Source organism: Salvelinus sp. IW2-2015, linkage group LG20, assembly GCF_002910315.2.
Source record: "Salvelinus sp. IW2-2015 linkage group LG20, ASM291031v2, whole genome shotgun sequence".
Classification (NCBI taxonomy): Eukaryota; Metazoa; Chordata; class Actinopteri; order Salmoniformes; family Salmonidae; genus Salvelinus; species Salvelinus sp. IW2-2015.
In genome coordinates, this window is record NC_036860.1 from 76,318,757 (window position 1) to 76,342,377 (window position 23,621).

Consider the following 23,621-nt stretch of genomic DNA (forward strand, 5'->3'; position numbering starts at 1 on the left):
AAATGATGGCGCGCAATGCTGTAGGTGGGTATTTTACCTGCTTTATGGACTTGCATGCTGTAGGTGGGTATTTACCTGCTTTATGGAGTTGCATGCTGTAGGTGGGTATTATTACCTGCTTTATGGACGTTGCATGCTGTAGGTGGGTATTATTACCTGCTTTATGGACTTGCATGCTGTAGGTGGGTATTATTACCTGCTTTATGGAGTTGCATGCTGTTGGTGGGTATTATTATCTGCTTTATGGACGTTGCATGCTGTAGGTGGGTTTATTGGTTTTCTCCTTCCTTGGTGACCAAGGCCTCCTATCCTTTTTCTTCAAATCCCGATGACAATTATAATCTGCATGTTGTGAGGAACAAATGTGTCTCTTTTAGTCATAAGTATTAAAAAGGTCAGCACCACTTAATTGAGAACATACTGCATTAAAATCACACAGAAAGCATCGGTGTACGGCCTGCATTTACATTTTCCCATTAGAGTAGTCATTTACATTTTCAGTCATTTACATTGACGCCATATCTACCTTAAATAACGACCTCACATCTGGCTGGATTGGTTAGAGACAATAACGGTCCTATAACATAATATGAAGTTATAGGACCGAGGAGTAAAAAAGGACCAACAAAGTTACTGCAGGCTGCTGTGTAAAACCATTTACATTCTTACATTTTAGTCATTTAGCAGACACTCTTATCCAGAGGGACTTACAGTAGTGAGTGTATAGTTTTTGCATACTTTTTCATACTGCTCCCCCTAATGCATGCAGCACTAACCAATCCAGCCAGATGTGAGGTCGTTATTTAAGGTAGATATGGCGTCAATGTAAATGACTGAAAATGTAAATGAATACTCTAATGAAAAAATGTAAATGAAGGCTGTCCACCAACGCTCTCTGTGTGATTTTTATTTACAGTATGTTTAAAAAWWAAAAAWAAAWAWAAAAWTCTAAATTTGCTACATAAGACCGAATCAAGCCGGTTGGTCACATATATGGATGAACAAACTGTCTTATAAAAGCGTCACATTTATAAATCCAATCAGTAAACTCATCTGTGTGGTCCTCTGTTTATTTTGAATACAGACTTGTTATCTCTGGTGTAATGAAATGTCGGGTGAAAACATTCAACATTCTACATTCTGCTCTTGCTCTTATCGCCCTTTTCTGAATAACGGACATGTCAAACCAGCGAGGATGTTTTTAATTAAAGCATTTGACTAGTTCGCCCTATCAGTTAATAAGCACTCCAACCCAGGGGCGAAAATCTGATATCAACCTTGGAGGGGACAATTACATTACATTTTCTCAAGAGCAATTCCTGAGGGGGACACCAAAAGTAGTGCTGTAACACATARYMTACRTTKWAMWWWKTKMAAYGTAKRYTGAGGAACCATAATTCCTACAACTGAATAATTGATAGGTACAGTAGTTAACTGAAGGGTTTAACCAACTTGTTCAAATGTTTAAATCATTATAATACTACTAATAATAATAGTTATAGCAGTGCTCCTTACCAGTCCAGTATGTATGCAGGTATTCGTACTTACAACTAGCAATATCAAGAAAGGCCAGTAGGTAGCAATGGTACTGTACACTGTATGGGTGTAGTTTTCATAAATACAATGAACATGGTGTGATCTCATCTAAAATAATCTCCATTGAGAACCATCACAAAGTTAGTCTCCGTATTGAATTGACCTTTTAATTTGACTTTTTCTGATACATTTATATAGTCATTAAATGTGCCACTGGCCTGAGTCTACTACAATATCTTAACAAGAACAAAAAGCTTAAAATAAGTACAGTTCTAAAAGCAAAATAACTACTTCAATGAAAAACCCAAATAAATCAAACAAAATATCCTTCAGTCAGTGTCTCAACTCTTCAAACAGCAGCTATGCACAAGTATGTCGCACAAAGTATGCAATTTTAAATAAAATAACATGAAATAAATAATTTGTAAGTGTACTGTCATGTACTAAAAACTACTCTCCTCTAGGCTGCTTAGTACCCGCTCATACTGCCCTAGCACAGCTCTAATAGCAGTATTCCGCACAGTCCACCTTGTTGGACATAGGGGTTTCCGGGTGGGCAGATGTGTTTCTTTGGACGTGGCAATTGATTCAAACATGCTCTTAAACTTTCCTGACTGGCCATAGAGGACACCTAACTGATGGACCCAAGAAAGGGAATCCCGGATCAGTGGGGAGGCTGAGCAGCCAGCCTGTGTAATCAGATTTACACWGTGTGCTCCACAATGGACATAGAGGGCTAATGGCTGCTGCCTTCTCACAATTGCCTGTGCACCTGTGTATTTTCCTGCCATGTTTGAGGCACCATCGTAACTCTGCCCACGTAAGCCAGACATGGGCAAATTGAGCCTCAATAACACTTCAGTTGCCACTTTCGCAATGCCCTCGCCTGTTGTCTCCGACACCCTGTATAGCCCAATAAACTCCTCGTGAGGGACAAGGTCATGGTCAACATAATGCAAAAAGACACTCTCCTGTTCAGCACCAGAGACATCTTGAGTACCATCAACAATTAATGAAAATTGTACAATCGGAAGAGACCTAATCTCAGCTGCAATGCCTCGAATGATTGTATTGGCCATGATGTTCAGAATTTCATTCTGTGCTTTGGGGCCTCTTGAAACGTCAACACTCTGTTGGCAAGAGTTTGCGGTTCAAAAATTGTGGGTGTGGCTGATATGGTTTTGTGCCACACTGAGGTAACTGGACAATGCTGTGCCACTGTCCCCTATACTGGTGCTGCTGGCAAACAAGGTGACACCTGGTCCTGCCGTGGCTGTGACATTGTTCTCTGAGTCCTCTCTCCTGGCTCTTTCCTTTCACCACCCTCACGTACTCAGTCTGTCTCCTAGAAAAGAAATAAGGTTTTGCCGTACTCCTAACTACCGGTACCCAAAACTACACAATTAATACAAACAGCAATACCTTGCCATAAACAAATCTTAGTTTAGTCATCAGTTTAGTTGAGAGCGGGGGTATCCATGGCATTTTCCAATTATGTCCCTATTTTACAAGTTAAAAAAATTGGAACCCTTTCATAATGTTGCCCAACAAAGACTCAACAAACTTAACTGAGACTCCCTGTCTCTGCCAGTCTGTCCCTGCCTATCTGTCCCCAGCTCTGCTGTTCTGTGTGCCATCTGTTTGCCTGCTCTGCCTAGATGACATCATTGTGAAACATTCCATTAGCATTTCACTTCTTTTCTTATTGAACATTTATCAACTCGTCTTTGAAGATATTAGGCTACTAGAGGTCTTACTTTGCGTTTTGGTGTACTGAAATAACTCTGATGTCCGTCATTTTTACCCTTTTCTGCCATTTTTCTACCTGGCCTGGCCGGTCTACGCGCACACACACACATTTACACAACATATGCCTACAAACCTTTTCTAACTTTAATATAGTTTGTTTCATATTGGCTGGCTTCCAACAATAGCTGAATTTGTAAAGCTAGCGAGCAACCAATTCCGTTTCTGTGGTGTTTGCTATAATCAAAAAAAAAAAAAGGTGAAATAAAATAAATTTAAAAATGTTCACTAGCGACAATTTAGCTTTTGCAACGAGACATTAAATATATTTAAGACAAGGTAGAAGAGAGTGTAGTTCTGTTCAGTTTGGACTCAGTTTATCGCTAACCTTATCACAGGGACTTTGAAAGCACTACAGCTGCATGCTGATCTTGGAATAAACTGACGATAGCAAAGATCCCATCTTGACGACGCCACATTAATGGAATAGGTACTAGCTAGCTTGCTAGTTAATGTTTGCTTTAGTTTGCGCGCTAGCTCTGCAAATTCAGCTAGTGTGTGAACCCTGCCAACATAAAATGTAAACATTGCTATGGCACGATTGACTGGATTAACTCACGTCAGTTACGTACATGTGCCTTTCGGACAGTAGATACGAACCCTCTATTACTTGCCAGCTAAAGAACTGGCAGTGGATCAAACCATTGTGAGGCAAAGGGCGGGGTGGTCGCAATCTTTTGAAACTTAAAAAGGCGCTATTAAGTGTCTATAATCAGCACAACTGCTTTCATTGCGTAATTATAATATTATTGAAATTACATAGTTATGTTTTACAGTGATAGATTGGGGGGGACAAATCATATTTTTCCCAGGATGGGGGGGTCGTGTCCCCCCCGTCCCCCCTGGGATTCCCGCCTATGCTCCAACCAGAAGTTAATCTATATGCCTGGAGGACTATGCACATTTCTTCTGTTTTGTGAAGGGATGTAAACTGCTGTCAGCTCAGATGTGTCATTTTTTGTGTTTGATTGAGGCAGTAATTAATGAATGACTCTAACAACGCGTTGAAAGCGTTCCGCAGGGAATGCTGGCCCATGTTGACTCCAATGCTTCCCACAGTTGTGTCAAGTTGGCTGGATATCCTTGGGTGGTGAACCATTCTTGATACACACAGGAAAATTTGGTGTGAAAAACACAGCAGGGTTGCAGTTCTTGACATACTCAAACCGGTGCGCCTGGCACCTACTACCATATCCGTTCAAAGGCACTTAAATATTTTATCTTGCCCATTCACCCTCTGAATGGTACACATATCTTGTCTCATTGCTTAAAAATCAATTATTTAACCTGTCTCCTCCCCTTCATCTACACTGATTGAAGTGTATTTAACAGTGAAATGAATAAGGGATCATAGCGTTCACCTGGTTTCACCTGGTCAGTGCATGTCATGGACAAGCAGGTGTTCCTAATGTTTTGTAAACTCGGTGTTTGGTGTATATAATCATAGATAGGGACTCACTGGTGCAACATCATGTAAAGAAATGCATGTATTCCTTTTACTATGCTGAATTTTACCAGTGCCTTCGTTGTAAAATGTACACATTGGAGAGTATCAAATCCTGTTCAAAAGACTGATCTGCAATGATTTAGAGCTTAAATCAATTTATCACAATTTAGTCTGGAATTATTTATATTATGATGAAAAAGAGTTGAGAAGTGTTATTGGAGTCTGTCTGTTGCCTTGGCAAGTCATTTAACCCTCCTGTTTTGTTCCGGTCAAATTGGACCAATTTACAAGTTTTCTCTCTCAAAAATGTAGTTAATTTAATCTGATTGTCATAAGGTTCCATGACTTTGTCCACACAGGGCATCTGAACACACAAAATATAATTTGATGATTTTCATAAAATGTTGGATGTTTTATTTAACTTTTGTACACCTGTGGTGTTCCTGGTCAAAAATGACCGGTCAGTAGAAATTAATGGGTGAGACTACAATTAGCGTATAAAATTGAGTTCAGGCACATGCCCATTCATCAGATGGACACACTTCCTCTCCCAGACCCCCAAATGCATGTGTGTTTGAGCACACACACACACACCWCACTCCCTTTCTTGGTGTAAGGGGTTCGTAACCGGTGGCAGGGAAGTCAGACGCAGGAGAGCAGAACTAGGTAATAGCCGGAGCAGTTTAATAGCGAAACCAACGGCATCAAAATAACAAGACATGGGTACAAAAACCCATGTCTTGTTAACACGTGCACAAGCACTTASAAATAAACAATCCCACACAAAGACAWGGGGGGAACATAGGGTTAAATACACAACAAGTGATTGAGGGAATTGAGGGAATTGAAACCAGGTGTGAGGAAAAACAAGACAAAACTCATGGAAAATGAAAAGTGGATCGATGATGGCTAGAAGACCGGCGACGCCGACCGCCGAGCGCCGCCCGAACAAGGAGAGGACCCGACTTCGGCGGAAGTCGTGACACTTGGCTTCCATGGCAACCCCCACGGGAACCTTTGGCAACCCCCACGGGAACCCAATAGAATCTTTCTCCCACGGGAACCACACCTGTTGGCATTCTCACAAGCAATCGCAACATTGTTTCAATAAATAATATAACTTTTCTCACAGCTCTGGTATATTAAGCTTTTTTGAGGCCTTACTCACAATTCATTCTGTGGCAGCACAAATGCCAAATTATATACTGTATGTGAGGCTCTTGGTCATATCTTTGATCATGACACTGGTGGCAAGGGGAGAGAGGCCAGGAAACTGACAGTGAAAATACATTAGAGGAGGAAGTGTCAGAAGTTGAAGACAACACAGAATAGGATCCAGACCAAGAGACAACCAATGTGGAACAATCCAGTGATAAGGAAGAGGGCCCTGCTGAGATTGTTGTTACATTCCGGTCAAATAATGGGAATTTGTCCTAGTTTTCATCCCCACCTGAGAGGAGAGGTCGACTGAAAATGTTATCAGGATGACCCCAGGGCCAACGAGGTACACCATATCCCGGGTTGATGACATAAAATCCTGATTTGAACTGTTCCTGACAGAGTCAATCAAAACTATAGTGATAAACATGACCAACTTGGAGGGAAGACGTGTTTACAAAAACAACTGGAAGGAGGTAGACAAGACAGACGTCCAAGCATACGTGGGTCTCTTGATTTTGGCTGGTGTGTACAGATCCAGAAACTAATCTACCACCAGTATATGGGATGCAGAGTCTGGTCGGGCAATTTTTTGTGCCACTATGTCACATTTCACGTGTTGTCACGGGTGATTCGCTTCGAGAACCATGGTACAAGACCAGGCCGCCGTCAACAAGACAAGCTGGCAGCAATCAGAGAGGTTTGGCACAAGTGGGTGGAGCACCTGCCACTCATCTATAACCCAAGTCCAGGCACATGCAACAACCACCATGTATTGTCCAACATGTGCATGAGAACACACAAAATGTAACCACCATTGATTGACAGATTGTGAACATTTTAATGTTTTTGTTATTGTTAGTACTACTGTTATTATTACTGTTCTTTAATGTGTTCAGACATTCATTTTGTAATATGGCAAAGTTTTCATGTGTAGTTTTGGGCCTATGTCCTTTCTTTACTAATAAAATCATACCGGTCAGTGCTAGCTGTGCCACCAGAGATTCTGGGTTCAAGCCCAGGCTCTGTCACAGCAGGCCGCGACCGGGAGGCCCATGGAGCGGCGCACAATTGGCCCAGCGTTGTCTGGGTTAGGGAGGGTTTGGCCCGGCAGGGATATCCTTGTCTCATCGCGCACTAGCGACTCCTGTGGCGGGCCAAGCGCAGTGCACGCTGACCAGGTCGCCAGGTGTACGGTGTTTCCTCCGACACATTGGTGCGGCTGGCTTCCGGGTTGGATGTGCATTGTGTCAAGAAGCAGTGCAGCTAGGTTGGGTTGTGTTTCGGAGGACGCATGGCTCTCGACCTTCGCCTCTCCCGAGTCCGTACGGGAGTTGCAGCGATGAGACAAGACTGTAACTACTACCAATTGGATACCACGAAATTGGGGTGAAAAAAGGGGTAAAAAAAAAAAAAGAACACCATCCCAAATCCATTACCACAGGAACAGTCAACAGATGCCTCGGTTAGTATCTGTGCCTGCCTAATAGTGCATGCACTACACACACACTACTTTATCGTTTACATATTACATAATGATAATGCCAAAAGGAAAGATCCATGATACTAATATTGTAAATATATTATTTTTACATACACTGGAAGTTCTACTATGTTTGAATCCCTGAGCTGACAAGGTACAAATCTGTCGTTCTGCCCCTGAGAAAAGCAGTTAACCCACTGTTCCCCGGGCACCGAAGACGTGGATGTCGATTAAGGCAGCCCCCCGCACCTCTCTGATTCAGAGGGGTTGGGTTAAATGCGGAAGACACATTTCAGTTTAAGGCATTCAGTTGTACAACTGACTAGGTATCCCCCTTTCCCTTTCCCTTTATATAGAGTGCTGAACTTGTATGAGAATCCCCCAGTTGTTATCACTATTTCTGCAGCCTATACTAGGACAGCTCTTAATTCCAAAAGCACTTGTGTACATTGCAGTAGGATATTGCTTTCATCTGGGTTTTTCCTTTGGTCATGGCCATTTTGAGTTACTGAGTGAAATGAAATACTTGATGTGCATTATTAATTCATTTGTACCCTGGTGCAGTGTTGTGGTTCCATAAATGAGAAGTGAACCAGGATCCTTTTTAATACCACTAATGAGTTGGTAAAGCGCGGTCAAAAATTGGATTCCCTTCGTATTTTGATTTGCTTTACCTTCATTTTACTCCTCACACATACATACAAGTGCACAGTATTGTCAAATTAGTACTACATTTATTTGATTGAACACCAATTCATATACTTTATTTCTGGACAGTGTTGGAAGGGAATCCAATTTTCCTGGGAATGTAATAACAATAGTAATGTATGGGTGTCTGGGTTTGAGAGCAGCAGAGTTCAATATTGCATTTTCCTCCTTGGTAGCAAGCCATTACTACCCTACAAATGGTTAATTTCCAGCCCAGTGATAACTTTACCCTTTTCCAAGATTACCAGCAGATAACCTGCCTCTCTTCTACAGCAGCCATCAGGTAAAATATTGCTTTGTTTGGACAGAATGCTTTTTCCTCTTTTATGTGTGCTTCCCCTTCTCTGAGAATAAGAGCTCTTCACAAATACACAAAATGCACTCTAGCACAGACAGTTCTGCTGCTACTGTATTGCACTGGGGGTTTCTTACGTCTCATGCTTTAATTCTTTATTGTAACATCTAGAAATCCCTTTGGATAAATTGCAGTCATTCAACACTGTATGGTGCATCAGAACATTATTATTTTCCCAAAGATAACAACATAGAGGTTTCCTTGGTGATCACATACATAACATGGTAATAGATGGGCTGCACATATTCAATATTACAAAATGACTAAGGACAACATATTAGTTGACGTCAAAATCCCATTCAAAGATAGCCCACAATAATACATCAATATGTCACAAATTTCTCAATGATCACAGTCATCACACAGGTTCCAGTATAGACATAGATTACATTACGACAAGGTGTGATTTCCCTGCATCTCAGATCATTGACTGGACGGACCGATGGCAGAATCATAGAATATCACATATCTACACAGAAACCTGTTTTAACACATTGAACTGCAGTGGAAATCTGTCAAATGTGATTATTATCAAAGAAAACGAAATACAAATTGTTACCACTTGAAACAGAACTGCAAAATAGTGTTATTGATAACTGTGGGCTGGCATCCTTTTATAAAAGTTCACATTGTTACTAATAGCCTGCAGTTCAATTGCCAACTGAATACTAGTACAAAGTCCCTGTATTCACAGTTCCTTCATGGGAGCATGATAGGATAGGATTAATAGGATGAAGTTGAATGTCCCTGTCGGGAAAAGTGTCTTATAAACACAGTACTGCTGTGTACAAAATAGATACTGTACACACTCAGCATACTAGATACATTGCACGTTAACCCTGTCATACACATTGGGAGCATGACTGTCTGAAGGGGGCACCACTTCCAGCTGAGCTGAGAGAGAGCCCAGATTCATGGAACTAGGGCTGAGGGATGGTGCTGGGCTAGGGCTCCTGACTCAGTGCACAGCCACAGTGACAGGCAGCATGTTGTGTACTAGTAGGTCTCTGGAGGACTGAGACTGATGATTACACTCTGGGGCCGGTCTCAGACTCACACTGCCGTCAGCCATGACAGAGTTCAACCTGAAGACCCGATTGTTCGGCCGGATGGCCACAATGAACTGCCTCTTAAAGGTCTCACTCAGCACGATGTAGAGGTATGGGTTGACGCAGCTGTTAGCGTAACCCATGCTGATGGCAATGTTGTAGACATAGAGGAAGGCAAAGCTGGGCCTCTGAACCCCCAGGTGGGCCAGCTGCAGGATGTAGTACGGAGCCCAGCAGATGAAGAAGGCCAGGCATATAGCCACAGCCATACGGGTCACATTACGTGTACGTACTCTCAAGCTGCGTTGGGGTAGGGGGGCCACTGTGGCAGACATGTTCTGGAGGATCTTGAAGAACACCACGCAGATGATGACCAGAGGCAGGGCGAAGGCCAGCACAAACTGGTAGAGGGTAAACCAGTAGGTGTCAGTGGCTGGATTGGGCAGCAGGAGGGCACAGCCCACTGAGCCGTCCCCTCGGGGCATAAGGCCAGCATACATCCACACGGGAGTGATGGAGACAAGGGAGAGCACCCACACCAGACCCACCGCAGCCCCCGCCACGCAGGGTGTGCGCACATGGTTGAAGCGGATGGGATGGACCGTGGCCAGGTAGCGGTCCAGAGTCATGACGGTGAGGATGTAGGTGCTCACTATCTGGCTGTTGGAGTCCAGGGCGGTTATGACCGTGCACATGATGTCACCAAAGCACCAGGAACCGTTGCCCAGGAGCTGGTGGATGAGGAAGGGCATGCCCAGGAGGAAGAGGAGGTCCACTAAAGACAAGCTGAAGATGAAGATGTCCGGCACTGTCTGCTGGGCTCGGAACTTGGTCTTCTTCACAATGGTGTAGATGACAATGCAGTTGCCAATAATCCCAAAGAAGCAGATGACACCGAAAATGCTGGGCATTAGGACGCTGTGGTAGGGCACATCATTTTCTGTAAGTATGACAGGAAAATKACATTGAGTCTCATGTTGCAGTGTCATTCAGACAGGTGTTTGCTTGCATACAGTAAGTCTTGATTTTTACTAACAGTATAATGTCACTCCTGGCTGCTACATCACAAAGATCAAAGACTCCAAACTAATCCTCAGAGATGGGAGCTGTCAACTAATGTGGTGCTGATATTCATTGCTAATTATAAACTGGGTGGTTCAAGCCCTGAATGCAGTTGTATATCAGATGGTATCCCAGGGGAAGGACAGAACATGTATTTTTGCTGTTTTAATTACGTTGGTAACCAGTTTTAAATAGCAATAAGGCACCTTGGGGGTTTGTAGTATTTGGCCACATACCACACCTCGGGCCTTGTTGTTTAATTAAACCACACGTTTACATTTAATAATTTCATTAAAATGTAAAGTAAAAGTCATAGGACTAAATTCCCAGGATAACATTGAATTCATTAACATTGATTTTACATTATAACATTCATGCATGAAATCAGGAAAATCACAGGCTACCTGCTGGACTTTCAGATGAGTTGTATGATGGGAGAGACGTCTGAGACCAGTTCTCATTCGATACATTTTCGAAGTCCATTTCGAAGTTAGACAAAGCTCAACAAAAGGATGRGCTCTGAATGAAGAATTATGTGAAAACAGGCAAATAACGTAGGCCTAATTACCATCAGAGTAGACTATAGAAATATATATTCTGTCATCGGTAGGCTATACTATTATTGTACTGCTTGGCTACTGTCAATAAAACCCACTTCATGCTCAAATAGATGCAGTCGAATGGTGAAATTTATTATTTCATAGTGGCAAGAATTGTTGTAATGACATCAAAATATATTCGGGAAATTCCTTGTCCTCATCACAGTCTCAAAAATATAAAACAATGCAAAATAATAATAATAATACTTCTCAGGTGAAACATTTGTAACTACTCAACATTCTTTACAACCCGAATTGTAAACATCTTAGACCCAAAGAAAGGCACGGGCGCCCTTGTCTATTCTGTGCACTGTAATTATTGGTGATGAACCAGGCTCCAATTATTCTAGTACATCAATGAATCAATCAATCAAAGTAATTCAGTGGAGACGGGGTGAATTTGTACAAACTGACCTTTTCCTGCTTCTATTTCTGTAGCCTCTCCTCAAAATCCAATTGGTCTTCTTCTATCTTTACACCAGTAGTGTTGCTAATCAAAGCACTCCCTCACACAAGAATACTTCTTGAAAGAGAGCCTGTGAGGTTTACAGTGATGTGCCTTGCCAACATTTCATATGGTGGCTTCGCATCTTGCCCTATATGGTAGAGAAAAAGAGGAGGGGTACATAGAGACACGTAGTAACAACTGATTTTACATCGTAGCAATAATAGGCTATGTGTGATACCAGTTTGTACGTGCCTAGGTGCACAAGTAACACAGTGCCACTGTCAAGATTGATGCCCGTTTGTGATGGCACTGTTTGTTGGATTGACAACAACTGAGAACAAAAAACGTGCCACAAGGATAGGGGGACATTGACAATACTTCTAAATGTAGCTATTTGTATTCCAATCATTCATTTCCTTGCCTTTCGTCCCTTGACACCAGGGTGTAAGCATTATTATTTCGTGTGTAGACCGTAGTGGACACCATATGCCACTAGGTGACGCACTTTCCTATGTTTTCACCATCTAATTAGCTATGTAACAGAAATGTGTTTTAAAAAGTACAACAACACTTTAATCTATATTGCCTATTGCTGCATCAGGCATACCAAAGTTATGTGACAGACAGAGATACATATATTTTCGCTGTACTTAAACAAAATAAATTAAACGAGCAATGCAACCACAGAGATTTATGCAGCTAGCTGTCAGGTGAAAGTATCGCGATAGATGGTCCAGTGGATCGCAGGCGAGACCCTTGGGCTGGTCAGACACCCTGCTCACAGCGCGAGGCAGGAGCCGAAGCAGCAGCAGCATCTGGAAGGAAGCGGAAATAAACGTCGCTGGCTAGTTCGGGTTTAAGCAAAAACGGACGGATTTTGTACATTTACCTCCACTAACAAAACTATAAAGTGTTGATTCTAAACAATAAGGACATTTGATCAAGCAAGAAGTTTACATTTCACAGCTAAACTGGCGGGTGAGTTTTTGTCTCGTTCTACTGAATACTAAGCAAGGGCTAGCCAGCCAGCTACAGTACCCGCTAGCATACGAAAGTATTTTCTTCGTTTTTTGCTTTGGTTAGCTATAGTACTGTARCTAGCTAATAGGCCTACCTGCTTGCCATGCAGTTTTTCCTAGAAACGACGAATTCACATGCAGAACTGCACACAAACATTTAACCTGGATATTAAACAAATAACTGTTAGTTAAATAGGTTGGTGTTTTGTATGTGTGTTTGTTGTTACTAACGTTAGTAACTAACTAAATAACCGGCTAGCTTTTTCGTTTTGGCTAGTTGCTAGCTAACGTTAGCTTCCGCTTTCAGATATCTAGCGTTTGAACTGGCTCATAACTCTAATTCAAAACAGCTGGAAACGGTGTTTCACATTACAACCAAAAGAAGTGAATTTAGCTACTGTAACACTTTAGCGCAAATTTAGTAGAATTGGCAATATCACTGGCCCTAATGTGGGTACCTAACGTTAGTTAGYTAACTAAGTTAACTGACTTGCCTACAAGTGGAAGCTCTGTCACAGATGGAAACAAACTGATAACGAGAGTTGCCAGAAAGCCTCCCAATAACGTGTATGGTCAAATAATAACCTAGAAAGATGTTGTTCACCAACTAGCTAGCTAGTCACTTAATATAACGTACTTCGCATGGTTGGTAAGTAAGCCTGGGTAACTAGTAGTGACCTACGTAGCGGAAAGTATCGAATTGATGCAGAAATGGTATACTGTATTCCAATGCGGGTTTTGATTGTTGTGTGTGTGTGTGTAACAAGTAGGCTAAGAAATGTTTAGTAAACAACGAATCTGATTGGAGGGCTAGTAAACCACTTCGTATGAGGATAGTTGCACTACAACAAGTAGCTACAGACTTTAGCGCTCCCCCATTTCTTGACCCAACAATGGCCTGTCAATTGTCAAATCTTGGCCAACCACTAGTGTGGATTTAATTCTGACATTGGTACAGTTCGTTTTGCATTGCCAGGTGCTCCTGGTGGGTTGAGATTTCACTTAAGGACTAATGGAATGGTCTAAAATTAATATACTCCGTCCACCCGGGGCACCAGCCATGCAAAACGAGCTCCACCCATCTCACTGCCGTTTGGTTTGTTTCTTATCAGTATCAAATGTGTCAAGTGCACACCCGAGAGATGTCAACTATCTGTCTTCATCTCTTTTTAGAAGAACATCTGTCAATTTCAGTCCCATCATCATACAGTGGTTGACCGACAGAACATCCAGGCATAAACAGAGACGCTAGATATTAATTTGTGGCATGTTTCTCCATTTTTTGCAGATACCTTCTGTGAGCTTTATGTGAGGATCCAGCCCTAAAGGAACGGGTCATAGACGGGAGGAGCGACTCGGAGCAAGCAACCGATCACGGAATTCTCGAACTGTGTTTTTATTTTGACACTGCTGGTCTCCACACATCAACGACAGGGAATAAAACAGCATTCACCCTAACAAGTACCCTAAACCCACGGTTATCCAACAACCAGTACCATGGAGGCCATTGCTAAATACGATTTCAAAGCCACTGCTGACGACGAGTTAAGTTTTAAACGTGGGGAAGTTCTAAAGGTAGGATGAGTGCATTTTTTTGTCTTCAAATTAATTAATTGCAAGGCTTGGTAACKGCTAGTTATCTGCTTTAAAGGATTGTATAATTCACCTGATCGAAGGTTGTTAATCTACTTATATTTTTACCGGCACATCAAATTGGTGTTCTGAGATCATATGCCCCTCAATTGTCAAGAAAAATTACGTTTGAATTACACAAACATGTTTTTCTATTGCAAACCAGCTACAATAAAATGTTTGTCATGTGTTGCAGTTATTTACTAGACAACAGTTTATTTGTCAGAGTTGTTGCCTTCTGCAATGTTCCTCTTTGCACTTTCTTTCCTCAGCCCTTTCTTCACACACAGTATAGTATCGGTATCTAAAGCTACACCTTATTCAATGAATAAGCCAACATCACAGTACGTTCAATACAAGGTTTAGGCCTAGTAGAGTGATTTGGCTCCACGCAGGGAGCACAGGGGCTTTGTGGATGGGTTTATTTCACTGTATTGAAATGCCAATCCTGCAATTTCTCTAATCTGACAACCTGGGGCCAATGGATCACTTCAGACAGCCATCTTACTTGAGTAAGAAGCCTCACTCTCATGCTCCCTGAAAAGAGCTCAGTCCATTTTCAGAGCTTGATCATCATGGGACTGCAAGATATTAGGAGCAAAAAATTATATGCAAGTGCTCTGGGATTTAAATGTAATCATCATAATCCCTCTGAATGTCAATGGGTTTTAAGTAAAGAGGGGGTAAATTTACCGCCTAAGCACACCAGCTATCATATGTTTTATCTGATTTCCGTTTCAAACGATTGTGTGTGTGTGGCAAATGGAGCTAAACCTCTCTCTTGCTAGCAACTACATGTTTGTAAGATTCTGTACACTTTAAATCCGTTGAACTATTTGTGGCATTCTGTAGTGTTTTGTGGCTATTAGCAGTCCGTACACCCCATCAGAATTCCTCATGCACTATTTGTGTATTAATGTCATGGATGAATGTCAACAGAGATRTWTTCCCCTCTGGGACACTTGATGAACATAACACACCAGTGCAGACCGTCCCTGTTCTTACACTATAATAGCGGTGTGTGTTGACAGGCAACAGGTACCCACCTGCCTCTCATGCAGTTGGGAGAGGACTCTGCTGTTGAAACAGTATCAGTAGTCATCTCCCACTTATTTTTAAAACCCACCCAGCCTCTTCAACATGAGTCACACTCAGAAAATATGTTCTTGACTATCTCATTTTTAAAGCATAGTTAAGTMATGTTTAAAGCTAGTTAAGCACAGTGGTCTCTTACACAAGACCCCTATAACCACAGAAACACAATATTTCAACATTTAAAATCTAATGTTATTTGTCACATATGCCGAATATAAGTGTAGACCTTTTTTCCCCCACCTTTTTTTAACCTCTTGAAGCTAGGGGGCAGAATTTTTTATGTTTGGAAAAATAACATTCCCAATGTAAGCTGCCTATTTCTCAGGTCCAGGTGCTAGAATATGCATATAATTAACAGAGTAGGATAGAAAACACTCTAAGGTTTCCAAAACTGTCAAAATATTGTCTGAGTATAACAGAACTGATTTTGCAGGCGAAAACTTGAGGAAATCCAACCCAGAAGTGCCTTTCGTCCATTTAAAGTGATATCAACCAGATTCCTTTTCCTATGGCTTCCTCAGGGTGTGAACAGTCTTTAGACATAGTTTCAAGCTTTTATTCAGAAAAATGAGCGAGATTTATCAAATCGCGTCAGTGGATAGCTGAATGTCCTTCCATTATTTAATGTGCGTGACACTGGTAGCTAGACATTTTCTTTCTCTCTTGTATTGAATAGTTTACAGTCCGGTTGAAATATTATCGATTATTTATGTTAAAAACAACCTGAGGATTGATTATTAAAACGTCTCTACGAACTTTACGGATACTATTTGGAATTTTCGTCAACCTTTGATGACCTGCCTAAGGCGGTGGAATACTGAACATAACGTACCAAACAAAACATTTTTGATATAAAAATAATCTTTATCGAACAAAAGGAACATTTATTGTGTAACTGGGAGTCTCGTGAGTGCAAACATCCGAAGATCATCAAAGGTAAGCAATTAATTGTATTGCTTTTCTGACTTTTGTGACCAATCTACATTGCTGCTATGTGTTTGTAATGTTTTGTCTAGTGATCGATAAACTCACACAAAAGCTTGGATTGCTTTCGCTGTAAAGCATATTTTCAAAATCTGACACGATTAACAACAAGCTACGCTGTGTTTTGCTATATTGCACTTGTGATTTCATGAATATAAATATTTTTAGCAATTCTTTTTGAATTTTGTGCTCTGCAATTCAGCGGTTGTTGATAAATGATCCCGCTAAAGGGATCCGTGCGTCAAGAATTAACCAGSTAGGCCAGTTGAGAACAAGTTCTCATTTACAACTGCGACCTGGCCAAGATAAAGCAAAGCAGTGTGACACGAACAAAGAGTTACACCTTACTGTGAAATGCTTACCTACAAGCCCTTAACCTACAATGCAGTTCAATAAATAGAGTTAATAAAATATTTACTAAATAAACTAAAGCAAAAAAATGAAATGAAAGTAACACAAAACAACTATGAGGCTATCTACAAGGGGTGCCGTTACCGGGTCAATGTGCAGGGTTACAGGTTAGTCGAGGTAATTTGTACATGTAGGTAGGGGTAAAGTGACCATGCATAGATAATAAACAGCGAGTAGCAGCAGTGTAAAAGCKYKGGGGTGTCAATGTAAATTGTCTGGGTGGCCATTTGATCAAATGTTCAGCAGTCTTATGGCTTGAGGGTAGAAGCTGTTAAGGAGCCTTTTGGACCTAAACTTGATGTTCCGGAACCTCTTGCCGTGCAGTAGCAGAGAGAAMAGTCTATGACTTGGGTGACTGGAGTCTTTGACAATTTTTTTTAGGCCTTCCTCTGACATGCCTAGTATTTAGGTCCTGAATGGCAGGAAGCTTGGCCCCAGTGATGTACTGAGCCATATGCAGTACCCTCTGTAGCTTTAGGACAGGCCCAACGCTGGGGTGACAAGGAGTAGGCTAGCCAGAGATATACTCCCGTCCCTCCTAGCCTCAGATGCCAGCGTGGTGCTGGGCCCCTGTGATCCGACGCCCCCTCGCCCAAGCCCCCAGCAGCACCGAGCTCTGCTTAAATATTTATCAGAGAGCGAGGGCGAGGCGGCGAGCAGCTTGATGGCAGAACGCAAAGCCTGCAGCACAGCGATACTCTAAAATTCCTGCAGGAGTTGCTTAAGCCACAGGCTTAAGCCACAGGCGTGCCCACATGGCCTCGGCACCATCATCGACAGAGATCAGAGAAATACCGGTGGAATACTGGTGTGAGCGAAGTAACAGAATTAATTTTGATTGCATGGGCATCTAAAAACCATGTACTTGAAAGATTCTCCCCCCAACATTTTAATTTCAGCCCTCATCTAAGTGCTAACTTTGTAATAAGTAGGTCCTGCCATATGAGAACACGTCTCATTATATCTGTGGTAGAAATGTTTAAATGGCCTTGTCCATTCTGCCTCCCTTCATCCAGCCCTTCGTATGTGTCAGTAAGATCTTGAGGAGTTCTCTGATGCCTCTTGAATATGGTTACTTATAAATATGAAAAGGATTGTATGCAGACTAGGTGCAGTCAACTTTGCTTTTTAGCAATATATGTGGCAATATATGAATCCATTTTGGCCTGTTTTTTTTGTCTTCGTACGTGGTTCGCTATGGGGTTTTGAAGAGGCCATATCTCATCAGGGGGCTCTGGGGGAGAGAGGGCATAGAAAGTAGAGCTACATATAAGGGTTCCTATTAAATTTGCATATCAGAAGGAAAAAGTGATCTAATTTTTCACAGCCAGAATTGTTAGTGTTACTCTGAAAGAAGTTAACTTCTAGAAGTAGACAGCAAGCTACCCAGAGTGAAATGTTTGTTGATTGGGCAATTCAGACAGTCTGTTCTTTACCCTTCCAAATCAATTTTTAGCTCTTGATCACATCAGATCCTCAACACGGAGAAGGACATTGTTAGCCTGTCTACCTTGCAGAGGCATGAGTTTGAATGTGAAAGGAGTAAGCACTACCAGAGCATGGGGAGGTCTAGGGTTCATTGTCCTAGAGAATCGCTTTAAGTAAGTGCATTTGGCTAGCCCCTCCTGCTTTGTCCCTGGAACCTTGCATCTCATAATCCTTTCTCTGTGTGCTGCTTTTGTGCTTTGGCTGACATGTTTTGGATTCAATTTCTAGGAATCACCAGGGGGTCCTCAGTAGAATGATTGGTGCTTCTCACTTACGGGTGAATCCCATTTGAATTCAGTCACGTTGACAGCATCCCTTTTTTTTTTAAACAACATTTTCCATACATGTTTGGCCATTTTGCATACCCCACCATGAGACATCCATGTCTTCATTACTGGAAAAGATAAGCAGTTGAGTTTGATATTTTAAAATCTCCAGGGGTGGCGTACTACTATGACTGACCCTGTAAAACAACACATTTCACTGCACCTGTCCAGTGTATGTGACAATAAAAACCTATAAACAGGGTTGTCAAACTATTTTATAATTAAAAAAAGAATACTAAATATAAATGCAACAATTTCTACGATTTTACTGAAACCACTCAATTGAAATAAATAAATTAGGCCCTAATCTATGGATTTCACATAACTGGAAATACAGATATGCATCAGTTGGTCACAGACACCTTAAATAAAGATAGGTGTGGATCAGACCACCATTTGCCTCATGCAGTGCGACACCTCTCCTTTGCAGAGAGTTGATCAGGCCTGTGGAATTTTGTTCCTCTCCTCTTCAATGGCTATGTGAAGTTGCTGGATATTGDCGGGAACTGGAACACGCTGTCATACACATCAATCCATAGCATCCCAAACATGCTCAATGGGTGGCATGTCTCGTGAGTATGCAGGCCAGGGAAGAGTTGGGACATTTTCAGCTTCCAGGAATTGTGTACAGATCCTTGCAACATGCGGCTGTGCATTATCAAGCTGAAACATTAGGTTTTTGCACAACAGTGAGCCTCAGGATCTCGTCATGGTATCTCTGTGCGTTCAAATTGCCATGGATAAAATGCAATAGTGTTCGTTGTCTGTAGCTATTAACACTTGTCTGTAGCTAATGCCTGCCCATACCATAATYCACCATGGGGCACTCTGTTCACAATGTTGACAAGCGCAAATTGCTCGGTCTGCGGTTGTGAGGCCRGTTGGATGTACTGCCAAGTACTCTAAAACAATGTTGGAGGCGGTTTATGGTAGAGAAATTAACATTCAATWCTCTGGCAACAGCTCTGGTGGACATTCCTGCAGTCAGCATGCCAATTGCACGCTCCCTCAACTTGAGACATCTGTGGCACTGTGTTGTGTGACAAAACGGCACATTTGCACAYAGAACATTTCTTGGATCTTTTATTTCCGCTCACGATACATGGGACCAATACTTTACATGTTGCGTTTATATTTTTTGTTGTGTAATTAAATATTTGTTAACTTTTTAATGCCTATCTAAAAAACGTAAACTCAGATTTAAAAAAAATATTCGCTTATGTTATAGCTTAGACCAGGCCCAACCCTCTTCCAAGAGATCCCACAGGACAGTCATTTAACACACCTGGTTCTACTTATTAGCTGCTCAACAAGACCTTAACTAGCTAAATTAGGGTTGGACTGAACCTATAGGACAGTAGATCTCCAGGAAGAGGGTTGGGCAGCCCTGGCTTAGACCCTATTTTATATCTGAGGATATCTGTGTGGCGGAGACACAACATGCTCTTGGATACAGGGTGGGTTTCATTTCAATTATAGAAATATAATTAATAGAACGGACCTATCCCTTCATACCACTGCAATTTAGCTGGTACACCATTGCAATTGATATTTTAACTTTTTCAAACTTTTAACTTCTACCAAAAAGATGGCTGTTCTACCAAAAATATGCGTTTTTAGGTCCTTGACGTTTTAAGGTTAAAATTAAAAGACAACGTTGGRRRAAAAAWWTATAAAAAAAATCACAAATTTATATAATAGGTGGACAACCCTGTTTGTCAACTTTTAAAATTATATTAATCTCAACTGTTTATCTTTTCCAGTGTTGAAGACATTGATGTTTCATAGTATGGCCAGGTATACAAAATAGGTGAAYTTTGAGCACGTTTATCTGTTGAATGTTTTTGCATTCATGTCCAAAAATTAACTTTCTAACAACAGGCAAATATGTATGGAAGGTTTTGTTTAAACAAAAGGTGTGCTGTCAAAAAGTGATTRAATTCAAATGGATTTATTACCCTTTCATCATAATTGCCTTTGTTTTTTGTGAATGAGTGCAGGGGGTGAACTGACTGGGAAAGAGGGGTCATTAACAGAACAGTGCCGAGCAAGCTCCACTTTCGGAGAGGGGATGGTCGGCCTATTTAGAGCAACACCCCCCAGAACAGCAGTTTTTCTGGAGTAGCAGTGACTTGCCAATGTCACTCACTGAGGTTTTCCCTTCAGAGTCGTTCACAGAAGTAGAGGGGCTACAGAATCTGAAATGGGGAGGCGGTGCTTGGTTGATGGCTACCTCATCTGGCACCACCAGGTTTGAGGGGAACCGTAGTCCGTTCACTTGACAAGTCTCCCTTTCTCCAACTATCACTCTTAATTTCTTACCCCCCCTTTCTCACTCTACTGATAGCAGGACGCATGTCTGAATGTTCTCCCCTCCAGATTACTTTTCTGTGGGACAGGACAGAACATGCCCATATTCTCTCTCCATCCCCCATAATGCCCACAGGCGCCTCACATCGTTGCATGTTTAGCATGTAGGCTAAACCATGAAATGAAGCTGAGCGCACCAACTTCCATGTGATGGACTATTTTCGTCTGCTTTGGTTTAGCAAGTTTTTTGGGGGGGCRTGTATTGGTGAGGCATACCTTTCATTGACTGCAATGCAAATGCCATTGCAGAGTTACTACATGTGCAGTGCACATACGATAATGCCTAAGATTGTGTTTTCAGTCTTTGCCATCCACCTAAACCTTGAAGGCAGCTTGGAGCAACCATTATTTGCTAAGATGGGTTTTTCTTCAGACCAATTGTTCCCCTGAGGTAAGGTAATCATCAGAGTACCGAACATAACTGGATTATTACACTTAAAAAGATTAATCCTGGATTATAAACCAGCAGTTTGAAATCCAGGGGTTGTGTTCTGCCTTTTGTCAAGCTGCCGTTCCATATCACTGTGACCGTTTGAGGTTGGCCGCTTTCTATTTGAGGAGAGTGGGATTTGTCCTTTTTAGGTTTGGCCTGCTCCCAAACTAGCAGGGCTGAGAGTCACTAGTTGCAAGGTAGAATTTGTCACATTTTAAATGGCCTGCTACATGGCTAGTGCTCAAGATGGGCCTTTTCCGTCTGCCTTATGTCTCAAACAGCAGTGTGATCATTTCTGTGTACAGAACAATCACTTCAGATAAAGTCTACTTATTGTATGACTGGTTCTACGGCACAGAAAGGAAAGTAACACATAAATAGGCCTAGTGTGAATCTTAACCTCAACTCCCCCAAATAGCCTGTTTTAATGGATAATCATTTGGTGGGTGCTTTATGTCGTTGGTTGGTTTTGTCTGTCATAGTTTGCACTTGCTGGCCAAGACTGCTACTTCCATTCAGTCTGGACATTTTGATATGTGATAAAGCATCAGTCAGTTTAATTTTAGGGTATCATAGCAGACAAAGCTGTCAGTGTGATATTTTAAAAATGGGAAAGGAAACTAGGTAGTTCAGCCATTCTGTTTCCAAGTCTGTGCAGTTTTATGCAAATTGTCAGGTTCACATACTGTAGAGTAGTCTTGTGATTGATGACAAAGGTCTAGCCTACGCCTACATACCTACATTAATCTATTCCGAGGTATTTATCATGATAATGTGTAACTTTCACCTCTTTAAAGCTTAGTGTCTGTTTCTTCTGTCTACTGAATTATTAAACCCAGTTTAGTTTGCATGCAGGGTATTGCATTCAAAAAGCCATCCAAGATTGAGTATCAGTGTCTGAGGCACGCTTCTCTCAACATCTATCTCCAGTACTGCCTGCTAGTGCTAAGCCTAAGCATCTCTACTTTTGAGACAAGGGGTCTCTCTCACGAGAGGATGGCCTGTGTTGAGGCTTTGTTTATTCAAAGCCCCCAAAGTCACCTTAAGTGCACCAGCATGGAGAGATGTGGTGTTTGTATTCTATTTTCTATCCCCCCTTCACCACACAGGAGCATCTGTTGAGCCCTTGTGTTTCACACAATGTGTCGTCTCTGTGTCACCTCTTTCGGTGTGTCACTGTTAGTCTCTGGGTGGCTGAAGCCTAGACTGTAAGAGTCTCTGTCCTCTGAACAAGATTGTGAGTTGGCCCTCTCGAACCAGAAGCTGTGCTGTGATGTCAGTGCCTACAGTCTGGTGGTGTAGCTGATGAAAGAAATGCTTGTATATGTCAATGATTGATAAACTGTATGTCAATCACGGGATATCAACGGAAGGCCTCTTAAAGTCGAAGTAGGATTCTTAATCCAAACAGTTGCTAATATGTTTAGCGACTAGCTGGTGCCACACAGCAATTTATTTCACCCTCATTTCCGCCTGCTTTTAGAAATGACCCTTTACATAACTAGTTATCTAAAGCTCCACCATTGATGGGATGAAAGGGGTGGGATTGGAACGTAACATGCATTAATCGCCTCATGCTGCTGCGGCTGCTGTGTAAGCCTTTTGTTGTGTTTCATAAACATGACAATGTATTTTTACAGAAATATAAATCATTCTATAATCCAGATTCAAAAGTTCGACTATGTGAAATCAAGATATCTTTAAACCTCTTTCCCTCAGTATTCAGTCAGTAGGTTTTGTGTGTGAATACGACAGCAGTCACTTTGGATTATTAGTTTGCGTTACTGATTTCTCTCGCTAGAATGCAATGTCTGGTTGAATAATTAAGGTGCACTAAAGCCCATGCTATTTGTATTTCTTGGAGTAGAGCTGGTCATGATTTTTTACATGTTTTCTGAAGGCCATTATTGTCTAATTACGTGGTGCTCTTGGGAGTTCTTTCCATTGCCTGAAAAGAGGGAAGTAAGACTTAAACTGGTTCTATTTCCACAAGAGCTGACAAAAAGTCTGTGTTTACCAAGATTGAGCTGTGGGAAAGTTTGGTGGAAATTAGTCTGTGCATGCATTTTGTGTGTGAATGTATATGTAGTCTATTTGTGTTCTCTTTGATGTTACCCTTTCAATGTGTTGCCCTTCATGTGTTTTCTGAGACTCTAAGAACACTGATGACCTGCAAAATTACTATTACATTTTTCCCCCTTTATTTAACCAG

At 41.6% G+C, this 23,621-nt stretch overlaps 2 protein-coding genes across 2 annotated transcripts in view; one reads left to right on the forward strand and one right to left on the reverse strand.

Moving 5' to 3' along the window:
- Positions 1-8,576: 8,576 nt before the first annotated feature.
- LOC112081329 (melanin-concentrating hormone receptor 1-like) lies at positions 8,577-10,455 on the reverse strand. Its single transcript, XM_024147727.2, has one exon. It carries the CDS (start codon positions 10,451-10,453, stop codon positions 9,452-9,454), a length of 1,002 nt encoding a protein of 333 aa, XP_024003495.2. The 5' UTR covers positions 10,454-10,455; the 3' UTR covers positions 8,577-9,451.
- A 1,901-nt stretch (positions 10,456-12,356) lies between these two features.
- Positions 12,357-23,621, forward strand: part of LOC112067754 (growth factor receptor-bound protein 2) — a 49,891-nt gene continuing 38,626 nt past the window's right edge. Inside the window, exons 1-2 of the mRNA XM_024147754.2 lie at positions 12,357-12,629; positions 13,959-14,245. Of these exons, the coding sequence (XP_024003522.1) occupies positions 14,168-14,245 (78 nt within the window). The 5' untranslated portion in view covers positions 12,357-12,629; positions 13,959-14,167. The remainder of the gene's footprint in view (positions 12,630-13,958; positions 14,246-23,621) is intronic.

Excerpts from the sequence above, each read along its gene's own strand:
- LOC112081329 (XM_024147727.2), bottom strand. The coding sequence starts at position 10,453 with ATGCCCAGCATTTTCGGTGTCATCTGCTTCTTTGGGATTATTGGCAAC.